At 43.6% G+C, this 18,248-nt stretch overlaps 1 protein-coding gene across 2 annotated transcripts in view; it reads left to right on the top strand.

Annotated features, from left to right (window-relative positions):
- Nucleotides 1-13,008, top strand: part of SIK2 (salt inducible kinase 2) — a 36,670-nt gene extending 23,662 nt beyond the window's left edge. For both annotated transcript variants that reach the window (XM_062014162.1, XM_062014164.1), the window contains 10 exons: nt 1,007-1,130; nt 1,675-1,895; nt 2,020-2,172; nt 4,530-4,694; nt 5,417-5,645; nt 6,381-6,665; nt 6,824-6,987; nt 8,043-8,159; nt 8,829-8,920; nt 9,402-13,008. In XM_062014162.1, the coding sequence (XP_061870146.1) occupies nt 1,007-1,130; nt 1,675-1,895; nt 2,020-2,172; nt 4,530-4,694; nt 5,417-5,645; nt 6,381-6,665; nt 6,824-6,987; nt 8,043-8,159; nt 8,829-8,920; nt 9,402-9,981 (2,130 nt within the window). In that variant the 3' untranslated portion in view covers nt 9,982-13,008. The remainder of the gene's footprint in view (nt 1-1,006; nt 1,131-1,674; nt 1,896-2,019; nt 2,173-4,529; nt 4,695-5,416; nt 5,646-6,380; nt 6,666-6,823; nt 6,988-8,042; nt 8,160-8,828; nt 8,921-9,401) is intronic.
- Nucleotides 13,009-18,248: the final 5,240 nt, after the last annotated feature.

The following is an 18,248-nucleotide window of genomic DNA, read 5'->3' as shown; positions in this document are numbered from 1 at the left end:
CACATGTGTGTTTGTATTTAAGCTAAAATCATCATCATCTTCACTTATCTTCTGAGATGAGTTAAGGTTTCTGTTTTCTCTTTGCAACATCCAGTCACCTAACAGGTTTGCTGGAAGCGCTAAGCGTGCAGGAGGAACGCAGCTCTGGGCAGTTCAGTTTTTGGCAGGTTGAGGAAGGAAGGGACTTACTGTAATATATATTTAATTTTAAAATCTCTGCACACTTACAAAGGTTTCAAGTGAATGTTGAATATCTGCTTTTTGAACAGAGCTGTGGCTCTCTGCACCAACGGAGTGGCTGGAAGTTCAGTTCTGCTGTAGTTATTTCATCTAGCGTGGTGCTGGGTTTTTTTTGGCATATACTGCAAGACAGTTTCCACTTGCAGTGCCAGTTAGCTTCCATACTTCCAAAAATTAGTCTAGCAGTTGCAGAGGAGCTCGTGCCCAGATTGTCTCCTCTTGCTTCTATTAAATACTCCCTCATGCTCAGCACTGCACAGAGCAGTGCAGAATTATTAGCTGGTGTTCCCCTGAAGCTGACTGTAACTGAAGTTACTAGTATGTCTCTTATCCAGGTCTTTGCAGATTGGTAAATACAAAAGGTTACAGTTTCTTATTCTGAGCAGCTGCTGTCTGAGGCTTGTTTTTTGTTTGAACAACATTGAGATTGATAAAGTATTTCTAATTCTCACCTGAAGCTGGGACTCACTTTTCAGGTATCATTCAGTCATCTGTGTGGAGCTTCCTGCTAGCAGCCAGAGTCTCTAACCCATTACACTTCAGCTTACCTGCTTATCAGCACAAGGTACTGCAAGCCTAGCCATTTTGGGTTAGCTGAGTGTTTTTAATGTTTAGGGAATCTTCACAAGTCTAACTCCTTTTTGCATAAAGTTCCTGTGTTTGCAGAGCACGAGTTTGATTTTTCTGTGAGACAGGATTTGGCTAGGCAACCTCAGAGGCTTTGCTTGGAGCTTGAAAAATGAAATGAGTGTTCTCTTTCTTACAGAGCATGGGTGTAGTGCTTTATGTTTTGGTCTGTGGAGCATTGCCTTTTGATGGACCAACGCTCCCCATACTGAGGCAACGAGTTCTTGAAGGAAGGTTCAGGATCCCTTACTTTATGTCAGAAGGTAACAGTGTGTCCTCTTAGGCTTTCAGTAGGGTAAACCTTGGGTAGCTTCTAGAATGATCTCTGTTGTAACATAGCAAAGGGTGATGTGTCTGCACACTGGACAGAGTACTTATTTTGTGAAGAAATACAAAAAAGGTTTAGCTAAGCTGTACACTTTGGCAGTCAGGATGCTGCTAGGCTCACCAATGCAGATATCCCAGCACTGTGTGTGGAGATGACAGTGTGGCTGTGCCCACGGGCAGGGAGAGTGTGGAAATGGAAGCTGAAGGGTCTGCCATCCTACTCTGAACAGAAATATGGGGATGCACTGGGGGAGAGAGGGGGACATCTCTGTAGCAGTTAACTTTCATCCTATTGTAGAAATATGCTGAGAGCAATATCACTGTCAAGTTTAAGTCACAGACTGGGTGTCTTCTGGTTTTGACAGTATCTGCTAAATAAAAGCAAAAAAGTGCACATTTTGTGGCTGATGCTGATGTGAGATGTGAGATGCTGATGCGAGCTCCACGTACCAGATTGGTAATCACTTTTTTTCCCAACAGAATGTGAACATCTGATTAGGAGAATGTTGGTCCTAGACCCATCCAAACGGTTAACTATTGCTCAGATTAAGGAGCACAAGTGGATGCTTATAGAAGTTCCTGCACAGAGACCCATTCTTTATCCACCAGGAGAGGAGAATGAGCCTTCCATTGGAGAGTATAATGAGCAGGTCTTACGGCTAATGCACAGCCTTGGAATAGACCAACAGAAAACTGTTGAGGTAAAAGAAACTCAAAATATCTTCCCCCCGCCCTCCACCCCAGGTGGCAACTTTTTCTTCTTCCTGGTCTTCTAGAACATAAAAGATAATGAATATTTGGCACTTCTGTGCTTTTCCTTTTCAGTCTCTGCAGAACAAGAGCTATAACCACTTTGCTGCTATCTATTACTTGTTAGTGGAAAGACTCAAATCACATCGGAGTAGCTTCCCCGTGGAACAGAGACTTGATGCTCGCCAGCGGCGGCCAAGCACCATCGCTGAGCAGGCAGTAGCCAAGGTAGGTTTTCATTCCTTTAAGAGGTGAGCTTAAGGCTCTGCAAGACCTTCTCTTTCAAAATGGTGTTTTTACACAGATTCACTTAGAATCCAGTGATGTTTTCTGATTGCTGTAGTATGTAGACTTGCAGTATCATTTTGGAAAGACAGTTTTGGATTTGCCTCCAGTCAGAAGTGTATGATGACAAATCAGTTGTCTGGCATGCCTCCTACAACTGCTCCTGCTGCTTTCTCCCCACCCCCAGAGAAAAAGGGTGAAAAAAAAAGAGAAAAGGGAAGTTTGGAGGGGACTGGATAAGTTGTAAATGAGAAAGGGAAGTTGACTGCATTCTGAAGCCCAAAATGCAAACAATGGTTTTGGCTTCAATGGGTATCTGTGATTTAGCTTTTAACTCCCAGTTTATTTCCCAGTTAAAGGGAAAGCACTGTGCTTGTGCTTCTAATTGGCACACTTCCACTTTTGAGAATTTCAGACTTTTTTGCTGGGAAGTCAAGGGTTAAAATGTTAGAGAAATGCCATTTCTGGAGACTGTGCAACACTTGGAGTATCTTTAATGTGATTGACAAACGAGCTGTTGAATTTATGGAGAGCTGTGCTAGCATGAGGGTAAAAGCATGCAGGCTCTACTTAGTGTACAGACACAGGCACTCTAAAGGGACTCGTTGAAAACAAAACTACTTTCTCCCCTGCTGTTCCCTAGATATGCATTCTGTCTCCCAGAAAATGAAGCATGGCAAGGAATAATAAAGAGGTACCCAAAAGAAAATACTACTCTCAACCTCTTACATTAAGATGCTGGTTCCCTGTGATATCTTAAGTACCTGATAAAAATATCGTCGTGAGACTCTTAATGGCTCAGGACTCAGAGACTTGTTCCTAAATAATGTCATTTCTTTTAAGCTTTGCACCATTTTTCCCTTCTGTGACCCAGCAGGAGTCCAATTTCATGGGAGACCGCAGCACAGCTGCAAAGCCTCTATGTGCACAGAGCCAATGTGACGACTGACTAATTGATTTAAGTCTTAAGGATGTCACGTGTATTTTATCAAGAGCAATTCTGGGTGCTCCTTACATCTGGTGCCAGCCCTTCCACTGCGGAAGGCTGGCCACTTAGTATCCTCTCTAATTATACTGACTGATTCAGCACAGGCTCTAAGGCTATTCAGTCTGTTTCTTCCCTAGTCATTTCCTTCAGAATGAAAGGTCATGTACAGTTTATCGTGTCTTATTCCAATAATTCTCAGGGGGTTTTAATGTGTTCTTTTGTTTCATTAAGATACACAGACATTGTACAGCTTTTGATTTCTATGAGTGCCTAACTGGAAACATGAAAGACTTGGCCTAAGATGACTCGGATTTATTGTGCTCTCAAGTAAATATTCTCCCAAGTTCACAGCCTCCTAGATGCTGTATTGCTGCTATGTAGAAGCCCAGACTCCACTTCCAGAAGAAATCATAACTGTGCTGCTCTCTTTTTCCTTGAGGCAGCAAGATGTGATTTGGCTTTGGAATCTGTCAAAATGAAAGATAAATCTCTTCAGCTATGAAAACACAGGTCCAGGAACAACGTTGCTGACAGATTAAAGCCATCTATTTTCTTAGATAGTTGTAATGATAAAGACACAGTATTCAAAAGCAGATTATTAAGCAAAAGAGTTATTGAAAACAGGTGGAAACAGATGAACAGGGAGGAAGAAAAATCCTTCTAGGAGGCAGTTCCTTATTGTACTAGATTTCTGTACTTTATAGGCACATTACCACTTTTTCCTTAGGACTACAAGCAATCTTGCAGTTATCCTGGGTAACAAGATAATTTGTTTTCACACATGGTGGCACCACAGGCTCCTGTATGAGGCTGCTTGTTTCCTTTTATGTGGATACTGCACTTCAGGAACTTAAGGTTAAGGAACAGTGAAGAGCATGGTTTCCCTAATTGCGCCTTGCTTGCCTTCCCTGAGGCACACTTCTCCCTTCAACAGTCCTCCCTCTGTTAAAATATCTTCTTTCAGATCCAGCTTGTGCTATTCTTTCTCATGCTTTTGCCTACAGGCATCAGTGCATGTTGGAAAAGTCCCTGAAACTAGCCCTATGCCTCTTGGTAATATTAAGGGATTATTTACTGAAGGAATTCTAGCATGTCAGAAGTTGGAAGGTCTCAAACATTGTCGCTACTCCTGCTAAGTGCTTGGCTTCAAGAAGTAGTAAGCTTAATGATATTTGAGGTTTCATGTTTGTCTGTTTTGGGGGATGTGTTGCTTTTTTTGAAGTCTAAGATCTAGATGTGTTGGGTTGTGACATTACACGTTGTTTTCTACCTAAAATCGTTCCAGTTTTAGAGCTGTTAAAATCTTTTTTAGGCACAAGCTGTGGTACCCTCAGTTAACTTGCATTCACAAAGTGCAAGGCTGTTGCAGTCTCCAGGTCTTACTTCAGCTTCAGGAACAGAAGCCTTTTCATTCCCTCCATCCAGCTGCCAGGGAGAGACGGCATTTATGGAGGAAGAAAGAGTTGAGACTCCAAAGGTACAGCTTAATGTCACCCTACTGTTTTGTTGAAAATCATTAGGCTAAAAAGGATTGTTGCCTTTTAGATGAGTGCCCAGTGAAAGCACAGCTAGCCATACCTGTAGCTCTTCACTATTAATTGAAGATCAGTTCCTACTGACAAGGTAGAGTTCGTCATCCTAGCACAAAGAACTGTGGAGTCAGGGCCAGAGCACTTGCTAATCCAAACCAATGACCCTTCATTGACCTTAGTATGCCTCCTGTGTCTTCATGCTTGCAGGTAGCTGAACTAGAGAACCCTGCTGCTTCTCTCTGCTTTCAGTAGCCTTTTCCTCAAAGACCCAGTGTCCCAACCTGCTCCCAGGCACTTACTCTTAAGCATATGCTGTGTCCAAAACTCTGGCGAGTTCTCATTCTTGGGTAACTTCTCAAGATAGACAGCAAGTCAAACACAGAAACTTTTAGTATCTAAACTCTTGATTTGTGTGTTTCTCGTACTAGCTGGACAACACATTGAGCCTGTTCCCCTAAATTTAAGTATTCTCTGAGTGTATTACAGATTCTTTTTCTACTGATCTCTTGTACCTAACTTTCAACAGCTGTATCTTTTATTGATCACTAATCTGCCTCTTGTGTGCTTTGCTGACATTCCTACATTACAGGCAGAGACTTCTTGCACTTTGGGGTGATGCTCTGTGCACATAAGTGAAAGTTGTCCATCCTTTCCTTGTGCCATTTAGGTAAATGGCTGCCTGCTCGATCCCGTGCCTCCTGTGGTGATTAGGAAAGGGTGCCAATCATTGCCTACCAGCATGATGGAAACTTCTATTGATGAAGGAATAGAGACAGAAGGAGAATCAGAAGATGACCCTGCACAGGCATTTGCAGCCCTTCGAGCAGCTCGCTGTGGGAAGCGACGTCACACCCTGGCAGAAGTTACCAACCAGCTGGTGATGATGCCAGGCACAGGTACAAACGTTAGCACAGACATTACAAAGCTTGTATCCTGCTTTCAGCACTCAATCTATTAAGCCCAGGATGAAAACCACGAGGTCTTAGGACTGACAAGCACAAGACAGAGTTTTTTGGGTTTGTTACTTAATATTTGCTATAAAGGCCAAAGCGAAAAAAAGACCATAACAAAGCACCCCAAAACCTGCTATACAGGCAGTATGAAACCAAAGCAGCAAATATACAGCTGGCTACAGTCATCATACAACCCCAGTAGCAACTGGTAAAGCCTGTCAAGTCTGCTTGTTCTTTTTCACGTTACAAAATATCCCCAAATCATTTCTCCTGAAGATACACAGGCAGACAACAGTGGGGAAGCAAAACCTCTGGATTCTCAGGTGTCCCAAAACTTGCAAGATGACCAAGCCTTTCAGCTCAAGCTACAGTCTTGTCAGGAATATCCACGGGGGAAAGAAACAAACAACAAAACAAACCACTCGACACTCTCCAGACAAGCCAGTGAACATCATCTCTGTAGCATCTTAGTGCCACGAGAAAGTAAAAACCAGCAGCAAATCCCCATTCTAGTACTGCAAGTGTTAAATAACTACTTTATGGAACTTGATTGGTTTGTTTTGTTTCATTTCCTCCAAGACTCTCAGTGTTGGCAGGAATAGCTTAAGCCCGTGGCACTTCCTTTGCTTTGCAAAATTACTGATGCACTTTCATTCTGGCTTTTGGTTTTTGTCACAGGAAAAGTGTATTCATTGGATGAAAACTCATCTCTGGGCAGTATTGAATCAGAGTATGACATGGGATCCATTCACAGAGATATTAAATTCCTGGAGGACACCCCTTCCTTGAAAGAAATGGTGCTAACCAGCCAACAAACAGCCAGAATGACCCCACCTTTCATAGGTCTGAGACCTGCCAATCCAGCCATGCAGGCACTCACCTCCCAGAAGCGAGAGACCCACAACCGCTCTCCTGTCAGTTTCCGAGAGGGGCGCAGAGCTTCTGACACCTCCCTCACACAAGGTAATTGTAACCATTGTCATGACACACTGCAGCTAGACACGGTAGTAAAGGTACTCCATACACAGACTCTTACTACTCAGCTTATTTTACATGTACTGTGCTAACTAGATACAAATTAACAGATTTTCTGACCAGGGTTTTGCTCAAATGTTCTCCAGGAATTGTAGCATTCAGACAGCACCTCCAGAACCTGGCACGAACCAAAGGAATCCTGGAGCTGAACAAAGTCCAGTTGCTGTATGAACAGATGGGACCAGAAGAAGAACCTTCTCTGGCATCAACTGCCACCCAGTTGCAGGACCTCATTAATAGTCCTCCCCAGGTACTTCAACCAGAAATCAAGCTCCATCTGTCCAGTGGTAAGGCTTTGAGACAGATAATGAAAGGATAAAGTGTTCTGGAGATCTGAGAATAACTCACAGATAAAGATACCTTCTTCTTTCTGTCCTCTGCAAACTACAGAATGGGCATTTGCAGACTTGCCTTTTCACCCTTCTTCTCCATCCTGCTGTCAGTGAAATAGCCTTGTTAGCTTTAGGAAGCAAACATTTGATTACTGTTTTTAATCTGAAGGATGTTTTAGATTTAACAGAGCTCAATAACATCTTTCCCTGTTGGAGCTAGTCTAGTATAATTCTAAGTACCAAAACTAAGTGATGTTAGCCTGTTTTGCCTAGAGCAATACAGTGTACCAGCTTCCGAGTTACTTCTTTCCCATTAAACAGGTCACAGCAAACAAGAATAATGCATTTCTGTTAAACCCCAGGAATAAAACAGTTAAGTACAGAGGCACCATAAGCATCTAATGTTCTAGATGAAGCCTGCTATTGAAGCTCCAGCTGTTACTGGAAAACTTCAGTTCCAACAGCCACAAAGCTGTAATGTTTTCACGAGGATTCTCCTCATTTGATATAAACATGTTACAGTGCTCATGATATTCTCATGACAATGATTCACTCCCCTAACATGTCAGCACCCTCCAGCTTGCTAGAGGTGCCTACTCCTTGTCTATCCTCCTTACCACTATTGAAAGCTTTTCTCCTCCTTTTTTGAAGCTGGGAAACAAGAGCTGCACAAAAGTACTGTCAGAGTGTGGAGGGTTTTCTAACCCTGTACCTTTTGCTATTTCAGAAGGCAAGTCAGAAAATATATTATATGTAATACTGTTTTGGTTACAGATCTAGGCCTTTGTGATTTTGCAGCACAGATAAGAGCTTTGAACTATCACTTAGGCTCTTCAACATGCAGTGAAGGAGGGAGGTGTCAGAGACCAGTCCATAGGGCAAGGATGAAACCTGTCAGGGGAAATCCCTGAAGAAGGGGTGGAGGCAGAAGAGCCTTTTGTGAGGATAAAACTTGTTCCTCTTCTCTCTGCAGGAGGAAGCATCTCACCAGCAGCAAGAAGCTGCATCTGCTTTCCCTAATGGTGCACATCCTCCGTTATTATCCAGACGGCAGAGCTTAGAAACACAGTACTTACAACATAGGCTCCAGGTACTACACCTCCCCTCCACTGCTTTAAACCAGCTACAGCTGCTACACAGAAGACTGGCCTTTTAGATCTTCTTACTTAGGAAAATCAGTCAGAGGCTAAATTAGCAGAGAACAGCTGAATTTGAGACTGTGCAGTGTTCATCCTTTGTCAGATGCTGACCCTAATTATGCAAAATGTCTACCATATCACTACTGGTTTCCTACTGTTACTATATAGTGTTATTAAAGCAATTTGAAGTAACTGCCAGTAAATACCTATTAGCCATGTCGCACCACAGAAGGGTTGTGCATCAGCATCTGAGGAGCTGACCCCTGGGGCTTAGTGCTTCTCTGTGCCCTGCCTCTCCACCTCTAAATTTGTTAAAAGCCATTTGCATGTAGCATTAAGTTTATTTGTAAAAATGTTTCCAGGTTGCACCTTCTCTTTCCCTTGAAGAAATCTCTCTGTGGAACTGCACAGTATAACCTGTCACACAAAGATATTCTTTGTTTACAGGTTAGAAATCAACAGATGATAGTGGCTGTGCTTATAGATAGTACCTCTATTGACAGCTCCTGAAAGTGGAACAGAGCAATTACACTGTCATAAGGGTAGACAGTCTTTGACTTGCTTTCTGGACTAATGCACTAAATCAAATGCCATTTAAACCATCTTGTTTTTTCTTGGAGAAACCCACTCTACTATCAAAAGCTCAGAATACTTGCCAGCTATACTGCAAAGAATTGCCCCGGAGTCTGGAACAGCAGTTACAGGAGCACAGGTAAGAAACTTTCAAACTATGCAGAGAAGTTATTCATTCTTACTTTCAGGAATAACAAAAGAATAAGGGAGGAAGGAGACTGTTCATTTCCATTAGTAGCCAAGGATACTCAAGTCTTCAGCTCCCGAGTTCCACATCTCAGTGAATGGCTTCAAATACAAATACACTGCATCTTATTTGCAGAAAAAAAAACAATTAAACAATCCAGTGTTAACTTCATTGGACAGGCCAAATCTCTAGGCAATTAAAAAGGTTACCAAAAGGAGCAGCCTTTACAGGTTACCTGCAAGAGGAGCCTCTGCATATTTGCCAAAAGGCGAAGATCCTAACCTGCTGTAAAATGTAATAAACAAGATGACCTGGGAATTTTCCAATTCTGTACTTCACTACCTGCTGGAACTGTCTGAGTGAGTAGCATGCAGGGTTCACACTAGCACCTTAATGCTTCAGAAAATAATTGCTGTTTATGTCCTTGATTCAGGCTGCATCAGAAGAGACTCTTTCTCCAGAAGCAGTCCCAGCTGCAGGCCTATTTTAACCAGATGCAAATAGCTGAGAGCTCATACCCAAGGTCAAGTCAACTGCCACTTTCATGCCAGGAGGAGGAGCAGCAGCAGCAAGCAACCCAGTTCGGCTTGCAGCAGCCTCTGAGCCCTCTGATGGAGCCTTCCTCAGAACAAATGCAATACGACCCCTTCCTCGGTCAATATCAGAAGGTACAGCTGGATACGTTGCCATCCTCCCAGATCACCAGCTCATCGCGCTTGTCATCACCAGTTCAGGTGCAGCAGCCAGCCAAGTCCTTACAATACTCATATCAGACTTCTGAATTGCCTGTTGTCACCTCTTCTGAGCCAGACTATCCAGACCAGTGCCAGTATTCCATGGACCCAGCACAACAGAGCAGTGTAGCATTGCCTGACAGCCAGAGCAGCTCAGCATCTCACGAGTCCCAGTCAAACTATGATGCATTAACCCTCTCGGAATTGCCTGGACTCTTTGATTGTGAAATGATGGAGACTGTAGATCCCCAGCACAGTGGCTATGTCCTGGTGAATTAATACCATGGGGTGACTAAGCTGAGAGTGGAAGAGAAGCATGTGAATTTTTGGTTTTTATTCCCACCCCAAACTTCATGGTCATTTTTCAGCCCTTGAATTAACAGGGGCACTAAAAATCCACCTGACCAGAAAAAAAAAGGAGGAGGTGGCAAGAAATGTTTGGTTACTGGCTCCTCTTGCTGGTGGCAGGGGCTAGAGAATGGATAGTGCAGTTTCATCCCACAAAGAACTAGTTTGCGTAGGAGGCGGCAAAAAGAGTGAATTTTAGAGGAAGGAAGTAGCCCCTTCTGAAAAAATAAATCAGGGAGTTTGTCAGCATTCCTCTAGCGTTCACTGGGAGAAACAAGTTTAAGTGCACATTGCATCATACTCATTGGCAATAAAAGCAATAGTTTTCATTGAAATTCAGGGTAGATTTTGGTCTGCGCTGACGGCGCCTCGAGTACCCTTGAAACAGTAGCGTAAGGTAGAATTAAAGGAAAGTTGCACTTTGGCATCCAATTGCTGGTTAAGCTACTGATCTGGAACTACTCTAGGGTAAACCTCTGAGATCACCAGGCATCTCAGGCAGCCTTCACTTCCTCCTGCTAGCAAGTAAACAGTATTTCCCAAACCTGCCAAGGAACTCTTAATCGTCCACTAAGGGAAACTTCTGGATCTCTAAGTGATGTCTTGACTTTGTCAAAAGATACCTGGAAGTGACACAGAGCACCACCGTGGTTTGTAGAGAATACTAAAGGATAAAGGATTAGCTAACAGAGATACAGAGGTGAGAAGCACCATGAGAAAAATAAAGATCAGCATTTAAACAGAAAAAAAGTCCACCTGGGTGGCTTTTGAAATCACCCCCTTTTGCAGGCAGGCCTGTGTGGATCCGATCACTGGGTAGGGTCCATCTGTCCTTCCATGGCATTCGAAAAAGCAAACAAACCATGTTTTGAACTTTCAGTATGTGTTGCTGGTGGTTTATTGAGCTTTGTATATTTGGACACTTATTTAGGGTTTAGAACTTAAGGATAAAAACAATGAGCTTAAAACAACCCCTGTGAAGTGATAGTGCTGTGCCTTTTTCAGTTCTTTATCAGCCTATATGCTTTTTTCTGAAGAAAGTAGACAATACCCCATTTATATCTTTGCTATAGCCAAAGTCCCTTCAGAGCACACGTTCCACCATGTGGAATATAATGTTGAACTTTCTTAGTGTTTTGATTACCTGTGTGTATATAACATTGGAAGTATTACAGCAATACTTAGCATCACGAGCTGTTGATGTATCAACCATTTCAAGAAACACCAAACTCAACAAGCAGTTGCATCTCCAGACCTTTTGGTCACCAAATGCAAGTCATAGGAGGATTGCTTAGGAATCTGCAGAAGTTTAGATCTCTAGTTTGGGTTTTGGCTCTAGCCTTGAAGTACTGTGGGACATTACAGGATGACAGACAAATGAGGCTCCCAGCTAGACAGTTCAGCTGTCTTCTGAGGAAACATTAAGCACAATCACATCTTAATTAAAGCACAAGGAATGGCAGAGAAACTGTGCTGATTGCATATGTAGAAAAACACCACTGTTTGCTGGAAACTTGGGTGAGCTGAGGTCTTTGATACTAAAAACAATGAGGGTGTAGAAAGGTGGAAAAAGCCAACATTTACAGCAATAAGACCATATTTAAATGTGGAAAAGTAGGACTTCTGCCACTGCATTCCTCTATGAAGAAGGGAAGGCTTTAACAAGTGACAGAATACACCTTGCTTCCTGTATGCTACAATTAGAGAGGCAACTCCTGGTTGTTGCTCTGTAGCCTGCTCTGATTACGGTCCAGTTGTGCAGCTAGACTCAGTCCCTAACTGCTCAGCTTCTACCTCTGATCTCACAGCGATTTCTCAAGGCATCAGCTAAGGGGAGCTTAGAGAATGGGGAGCACATCCACAAACTACTTAGGGGATGCAAGATAAAGAGGGCTAGAAAGCTCTACTTTAAATAGCTGAGATGGAAAACGTTTCTAGTGTGTGGTTTCCCTTCAAAAGGAAAACACATCTGACACAGTAAACAGCTGTGGAACACAGAAACCCCCGACACCTTCACTGTCAAACAAGGCCAGGGAAACAGCTTGACAAATACTGCAGCGTAACAGGCCAGGCATTTCAGCCCTGCAGAAAAGGAAAAGAGGCAAAGAAGAGTTCCATCCTTTCATTCCTTCTTCCCTACCCCACAGCATAATAAACACATGAAACTTTATTATCAGACTAAGCGCTCGAGGAACTATGCAGTGAAAAACTGCTGACGGGACACACAGCACCTATGGAGACCAACCCCGTTCTGCTCTAGGAGCTGGGCTACTGCCATAACTGTAACCACTTCCTTCCCCAGCCAACTCCAGGTTACTGTACACTTTAGGACTCAAAGCCAGGAATAATTCTGCTCCTGAGTTCCACAATTCATTCATCAGGATGTGCCAACTACTGTAAGCTCCTTTGAGCTTTGCAGTGCTGGTAAAGGGGAAGCTACGGTGTTTCTTAGTGCAGTTTAAACTGACTCTTCCCCTCAACCAAAAGCCTATTTAACATTTCATGTTATTTCCTTTAAGCCAATTAGTATAAAAGGCTCCTCGTGCCTTCTAATGTGGCCGAATATCCATTGGGCACCACTTCGTACTACTTGGAAGCGTCTTTTTCCTTCAACTGTGTTACGTCTAACAAGAGAACTGTGTACACTACTGTTAGAGTAATGAGTAGCTTTATTATCTTGTATGACAGACTCCTTTGAAGAGACTTTGGTGTGATGTACATGGGGTAAAAATTTCACATGGAGAAAAGTGCAATATGTGTGTGTGTGGTACGTTCTTTAATGTATTTTTTTAAGAAGTTAAAGGGTTTAGTCTCTGCTTTGGGATAAATGCACTAGTTTTGTGAGCTCCAGTTGGGCAACTTCATCTGTAGTATTTACATGCAACTGATATGCTGGACTCTGTAAAGCAATGACAGTGTATTAATACAAAATAAATATGTGCATTTCACTTTTAAATATCTAGGGAACTCAAGCAGCCCCTGTCACTCTTGTGTTCTTAGCAGCCTCTCTCTATCACATTGAGGTTATTTTCTCTCTGAGGCACCAATGACAAAAAAAGAAATGGAATGTCTTCTGCAAAGGCTGGATTTTCTAGACTGGATTTTGCTTCCTCTCATTTTGACATATGTTAATGAATTAATTACTTTCCTTAAAACGTTTTACTGTGATCTGAGGTGCAGTAGGCATAATGTAACTTAGCCCAAGAGTCTCAAATTTGTCTTACCCTCTTGGTGGAAGCATTACATCGCTGCCTTGCTGAGGGTGAAAACTGAAAGGGCACCATCTCTGTTCTCTGGCAATTTAGGCAGAAAGGGGGCAACTCAGGAAAAGATGGTGGAAAGGCAAAACACTACTATTCACAGAGGGGGCATAAGAGACTAAAAGACAACAGAGAAAACATTACAGAGCCCTAGGACTGCAACAAGAGTTACATGACACAAAAGGTGAAAAAGACTCAATAGCTCTTTTCTCAGCATCACTAGCAACACCCTAGGTATGCTCAGGGCGATTGAGGAAACCCTTCCAATAAAAAGTGTGATGCTCAGAGAGGTCAAGCAAAAATTTCTGTAGCATGCAGCAGATTCATGTATCCTCCTGCACCCAAAGTGCTGTCCCTATTGCATGGGCACAGCAACCTCAGCTACAGCAGCCCCTGAACAGCTGCAGCTGAGCCGTTGGGGTGACGCATGGGGACACAAAACACTTTGCAACAGAATTAGTAGCTTGGCTTGTAACATTACTGACCAACTGCCTGATCATCTTCCACGTTCCCATGAATCAGAAGTGCCAAGAAGACTTCAGACTACGCACCCAGACAAAATACTAGTAATGCTGTGCCTTAACTCCACACCACACTCAGAGCATCCAACACACCTCTGATGGCCGCTTTCCCACATACCCTGCGCTCCTCTGCTGATTCCCAGGGAGAAGGCTGAAGCACCATATCTGCTTGCATGCCCTGCTTAACCAGAGATATCAGCCAGAGATCACAAGATGACTCAAGCTGCACAGAGGGGGACCGTGAGTCACTCCTTCCCCAACAGCACCACAACCAGGCTACGTAAAGGCCAGGGGAAAAAAGCAAAGACGTTTTCCTATACAGACAGAGTCTGCAAAAACTAAGTCCTCCTTATCCCATTGGAGACAGGAGAAAGCCCTCCCCCTCACTGGGATAAGTTCTGACTTACAGACTAGGTCAGAGCCCTCACAGTGTTACAGAGCACAGCGTTTCTCTGCTGGGCCTCAGGCCAGCTGAGCTTTCCTTTTCAGTGTTATCTGGCTGCCACTGCTCATTTAAGCCCCCAGCAGATGGATCAGCAGCAAGGCTGTCAGGGGAACACAATACACACGAGGTAACAGCTGACTATCAGAACAGTTTATGTATGGGGTGGAAGCAGAATGCATACACATCTCTTTCACTGATGAGGCATTTACAACCTGAGTGCGGCTTTAAAACTGCATCTGAGTTTGGCACATGAACTGATTTATCAGCAAATAAAGGCTACAGTGTTTAGGTAAGAATCCATGTGGCATTGGTTTGCAGAACAGGAGCAAAATGAGTTGCACAGGGAAAGCTAATAGGAGGTTTTTTTCCCCAAAATACTCAGAAACAGACATTTACTTAGCTGAGAATTGTATGCTGAGTTCTGGAAAGGTTAGGCACATTTACAGAGTTCATAAGCTCTCTGCAGCTCGTCTCCTGCAGGCTGCTATAGTGGAGGCAAGCTGAGAACATACAGCTGCTGACGTCAATAGGGTAAATAATACCGTGCACTGAAGTCACCTGGGTATGCATTACCCTTTCCACACAGCCTGCTGCTGAACTCACTGTGCTGCAAAGCAGTCTGGGAAGGCTACGTGTCTTCTTGAATAGCAAATGCTACATGAGATCAGGTACATACTGGTCAGGACCACCACTGCCCCACAAAATGAATACATTGAGCTTCTCGGGGTTCTCTCTTTGAAAGCTCAGTTGTGCAGCACCACTGCACAGTTCATATACCAAGGACAGTTAACATGATACACAGAAGCCAAAACCTCTCAGAAGACAGCAAAGGCAACCTTTCCCTGCTTCATATAGGCTGTTCTGTTTGCAAGTAACTGCTTACATCTCAGTCACTCCATGAGGCCACTTCACTGCTGGTGTGGGAAAACAGGAGTTTACGTGTTCACAAAGACATCAGAGCTCCTTTTCATGGCTCTGCAAAACCTGGGGTCCTCTCCTTCAACAAGCCAGCCCACAGAGTCTGCTCTGCCTGAGACCACAGCACCCAGAAAATGGTAGGTAGAATAATGGCAGATATTGCAGACAAGCAACTAAATACCTACAAAAGCAGAACCCCCCTCACCTCTACCTAGAAAAACAGTGCCAAAGCTGGAAAGGGAGCACGCAGCATTTCCCAAACCCCAGCCCACACCCTAGCCACCAGGTCACACTTTCTTCAGCAAGCCAGTGCTGCTGGCTTCAGAGCAGGCAGAAAAAGAGCTAAAGCCAGTGGTCCTGCCTGTCAACAGTTTAGGCATGCACTTCCACCCCAAGTTCCCAGCCCTGCAGACTGTAAGCTCCGAGAGGAACAACCTCCACACAGAAAGCCTGGCTTTAACCGCCTTCCCTGCACAGACTTGCTATGAGCAAAAGCAGGAAGACATTATTAATGCAGCAAATTAGTGGTTGAGTCTTGTTAGCACTGCTCACGTCACTGCAGCTGCATTAAAGGCAGATAGAGAGACTTATGAATTATTCACTCTAATCAAGGCACCAACAGCAAGATCTGGGGGCACAGCCAGGGCAGTGGCTGCTTGCTGTACCTTGTCGTGACTGGAGGCCAGCTGCTCTCCTTTCTTGACAAGCTTTCCTTGGAGCGGTTGCCATGTCAACACATCTGTCTAGGCCATCCTGCTTGTCAAAACTTTTAGGTAATTTAGCACAGAAAGCCAAGGAAGGTTCTGAAGTGATTTAACCCTTTTTGTGTACTGAGCTCTCCCTTAGGAAGACGGCTGGAGCAGCATCAAGTCAAAGAGGATTTGCAGAGCTGCTGCTGGAAATAGAAATAGCTGCCAAATTTCCTCTGTCAAGGGATCCACCAACTCCTCTTCATGCAGTAAGGTAAAAAAGATACAAAACCCCCAACACAAACCCCAAAAAACCCAACAGCTCTACCCTTGGAGTCCTCACCCAGCATCAGCTGGTTCCCACTCAGCATAAAGGCAGGTTCCCAGAGAGGCACTCCATACATGCACAAGTGTTGAGGCTGCTGTGAAGCTGAACAGGACAGAAATTAACCCTCTATGTTTACAGCATTGTCTTTGAAAAAAGTCAAAACACATATTCCTCAGGAAGCCTCTAACAAGAGCGAGAGCAAGCAAAACCCAACTAAGGTATCATGCAACCAAAAGGCTATTTTTCCCCCTTAATACTTCCAGTTGCCACATATCACTGATGTATCCAGTTAAATAAGCAAGGCCCTGACCTCCTCCTGGAACCACAGAGCTTTAACCTTTAGCCTTTCTGGTTTAACCTGAAGCACTATCTCCAAAGACACTCTTGAGGCCCCAAGCACTTCACCTGATTTTGTTCATGTTTATTTAATCATATATTTGAAGAAAGAATTCTGCCAGTCTAAAAAAAATCCAATGTTTTTCAGTTGTCCAGAACAATTTAGCCTAAATATTGATGAACGACAATTAACTGATGCAGGTAATACTGCATAGAGCAAGATGGACTTGGAAAGCAAACACTCTGAGTGCCCTTCACTTCATTTCAGCAGCAGTTACAAGAATTCTGGGGAAGGCTTTCCAAAATCATCATCAGGAAAGCTCACATAACCTGCTTCAAAGAGCCTGTGAAGACAGGCTGCTCCCCAAGCAAGCACATCCTGAGCTCCAAGAAGCTCTGATAATTCCTTTCTGACCTGCTCAGATGATGTGATTTGATCAAGATAAACATAAAGCAACAGCAAAGACAAGGTCCATAAGCAGCTCATACGTGGATTACCCTTGACTCTAAAGGGGAAGCTGAGTAAAAAGTATAAAAATGCAAGAAATATCCATGCATTTCATTTTGAACACGTTGCCTAGAGCCCTGGCATGACATAGCCAGACTTTTCTCTTTCCCTGAGGCATTAATCCCAGGATACCAGTCTTTAAAAGAGCTGATTTTTAAATCAACAGTTCTTAGAAGCCACAATGGCAATTTTAGGGGTTTCTTTTTCCAAAAGAATTAATTGTAAACTGCCTAAAAATAAGCCTGGAAAAAACTCAGAAGGGAAAGCCACAACCAACTTCTGGCAGCTTTATTACAGCACTCTTTGTACTGGGTGGCCTCCATTGTTCCTTGCTAGGTCACTGGGGGATGGGGGAAACCTACTTTATAGGCCAAGAGACCTCCTGTAGTCATTGAGCAGCTCAGAGATATTCACTTACAAAGCCACAAAGGGAGACAGCTACACAGTCAGTGTGGTAATCAGAAGGACCTGTATTTAGTAGCCACTTTTCCACAGCAACCCAATCAAGTCAGCTACATAAACAAAGGCATTCTATTTTCCCTGAACAGAGAGCAGCCACTATTGGTATCTGACTGTAGCTTTCCAGGAACCACCTCCTAGGAAACATTAGAAGCCTCTCAGGGCAGAGACTCTGATATGCTTCTCTAGCTCTCTAGAAACATGGCATTTTTCTTTTTCCTGGGGTGAAGATGGCATGTGAGGGGTTAATGGACCAGCACATCAGTTCAGGCTGTACCTACACATTAAAAAAAATGGCCAAAACTTCCTAAGAGTAGGGGCAGCTGTGTAGAACCTCATCTCCTCCTGCCTAAGGTGTGTTCAAACACCTAGGCTGTGTGGAGCCAGGATCAGCTGCTGTGTTTTGTTTTCATTAGTGCCCTTCTCCCTGTTTTTTTAAAGGGGTGTCAGCCACAAGGCAGGTAAGGCTGAAAGGTTGCTGGGAGGGATTTTTCTGTCAGAGGGGATTCTGGAGAGAGTACCCCAAAGTCTGCAGTTCCAAAGGACTTTACTCAGTAAAGCAATGTCATTTTTTAATTTTAAACAAAGAGTAACACTCCTGATTTTAGAACAAAAGAAAATATCCAAAGCCTCAACACCAGCTCTGAGTGGTTTTAAAAATATAACTGGGAACAATATGACTTTTCTAAGCAGCCTGTGAGGATAAGGCCTTAGTCATTAGTGACGAGCTTAGC

Source organism: Colius striatus, chromosome 23 (assembly GCF_028858725.1).
Source record: "Colius striatus isolate bColStr4 chromosome 23, bColStr4.1.hap1, whole genome shotgun sequence".
NCBI lineage: Eukaryota > Metazoa > Chordata > Aves > Coliiformes > Coliidae > Colius > Colius striatus.
The sequence above is the reverse complement of the archived record's forward strand: the minus strand, read 5'-3'. Positions and strand labels throughout refer to the sequence as shown.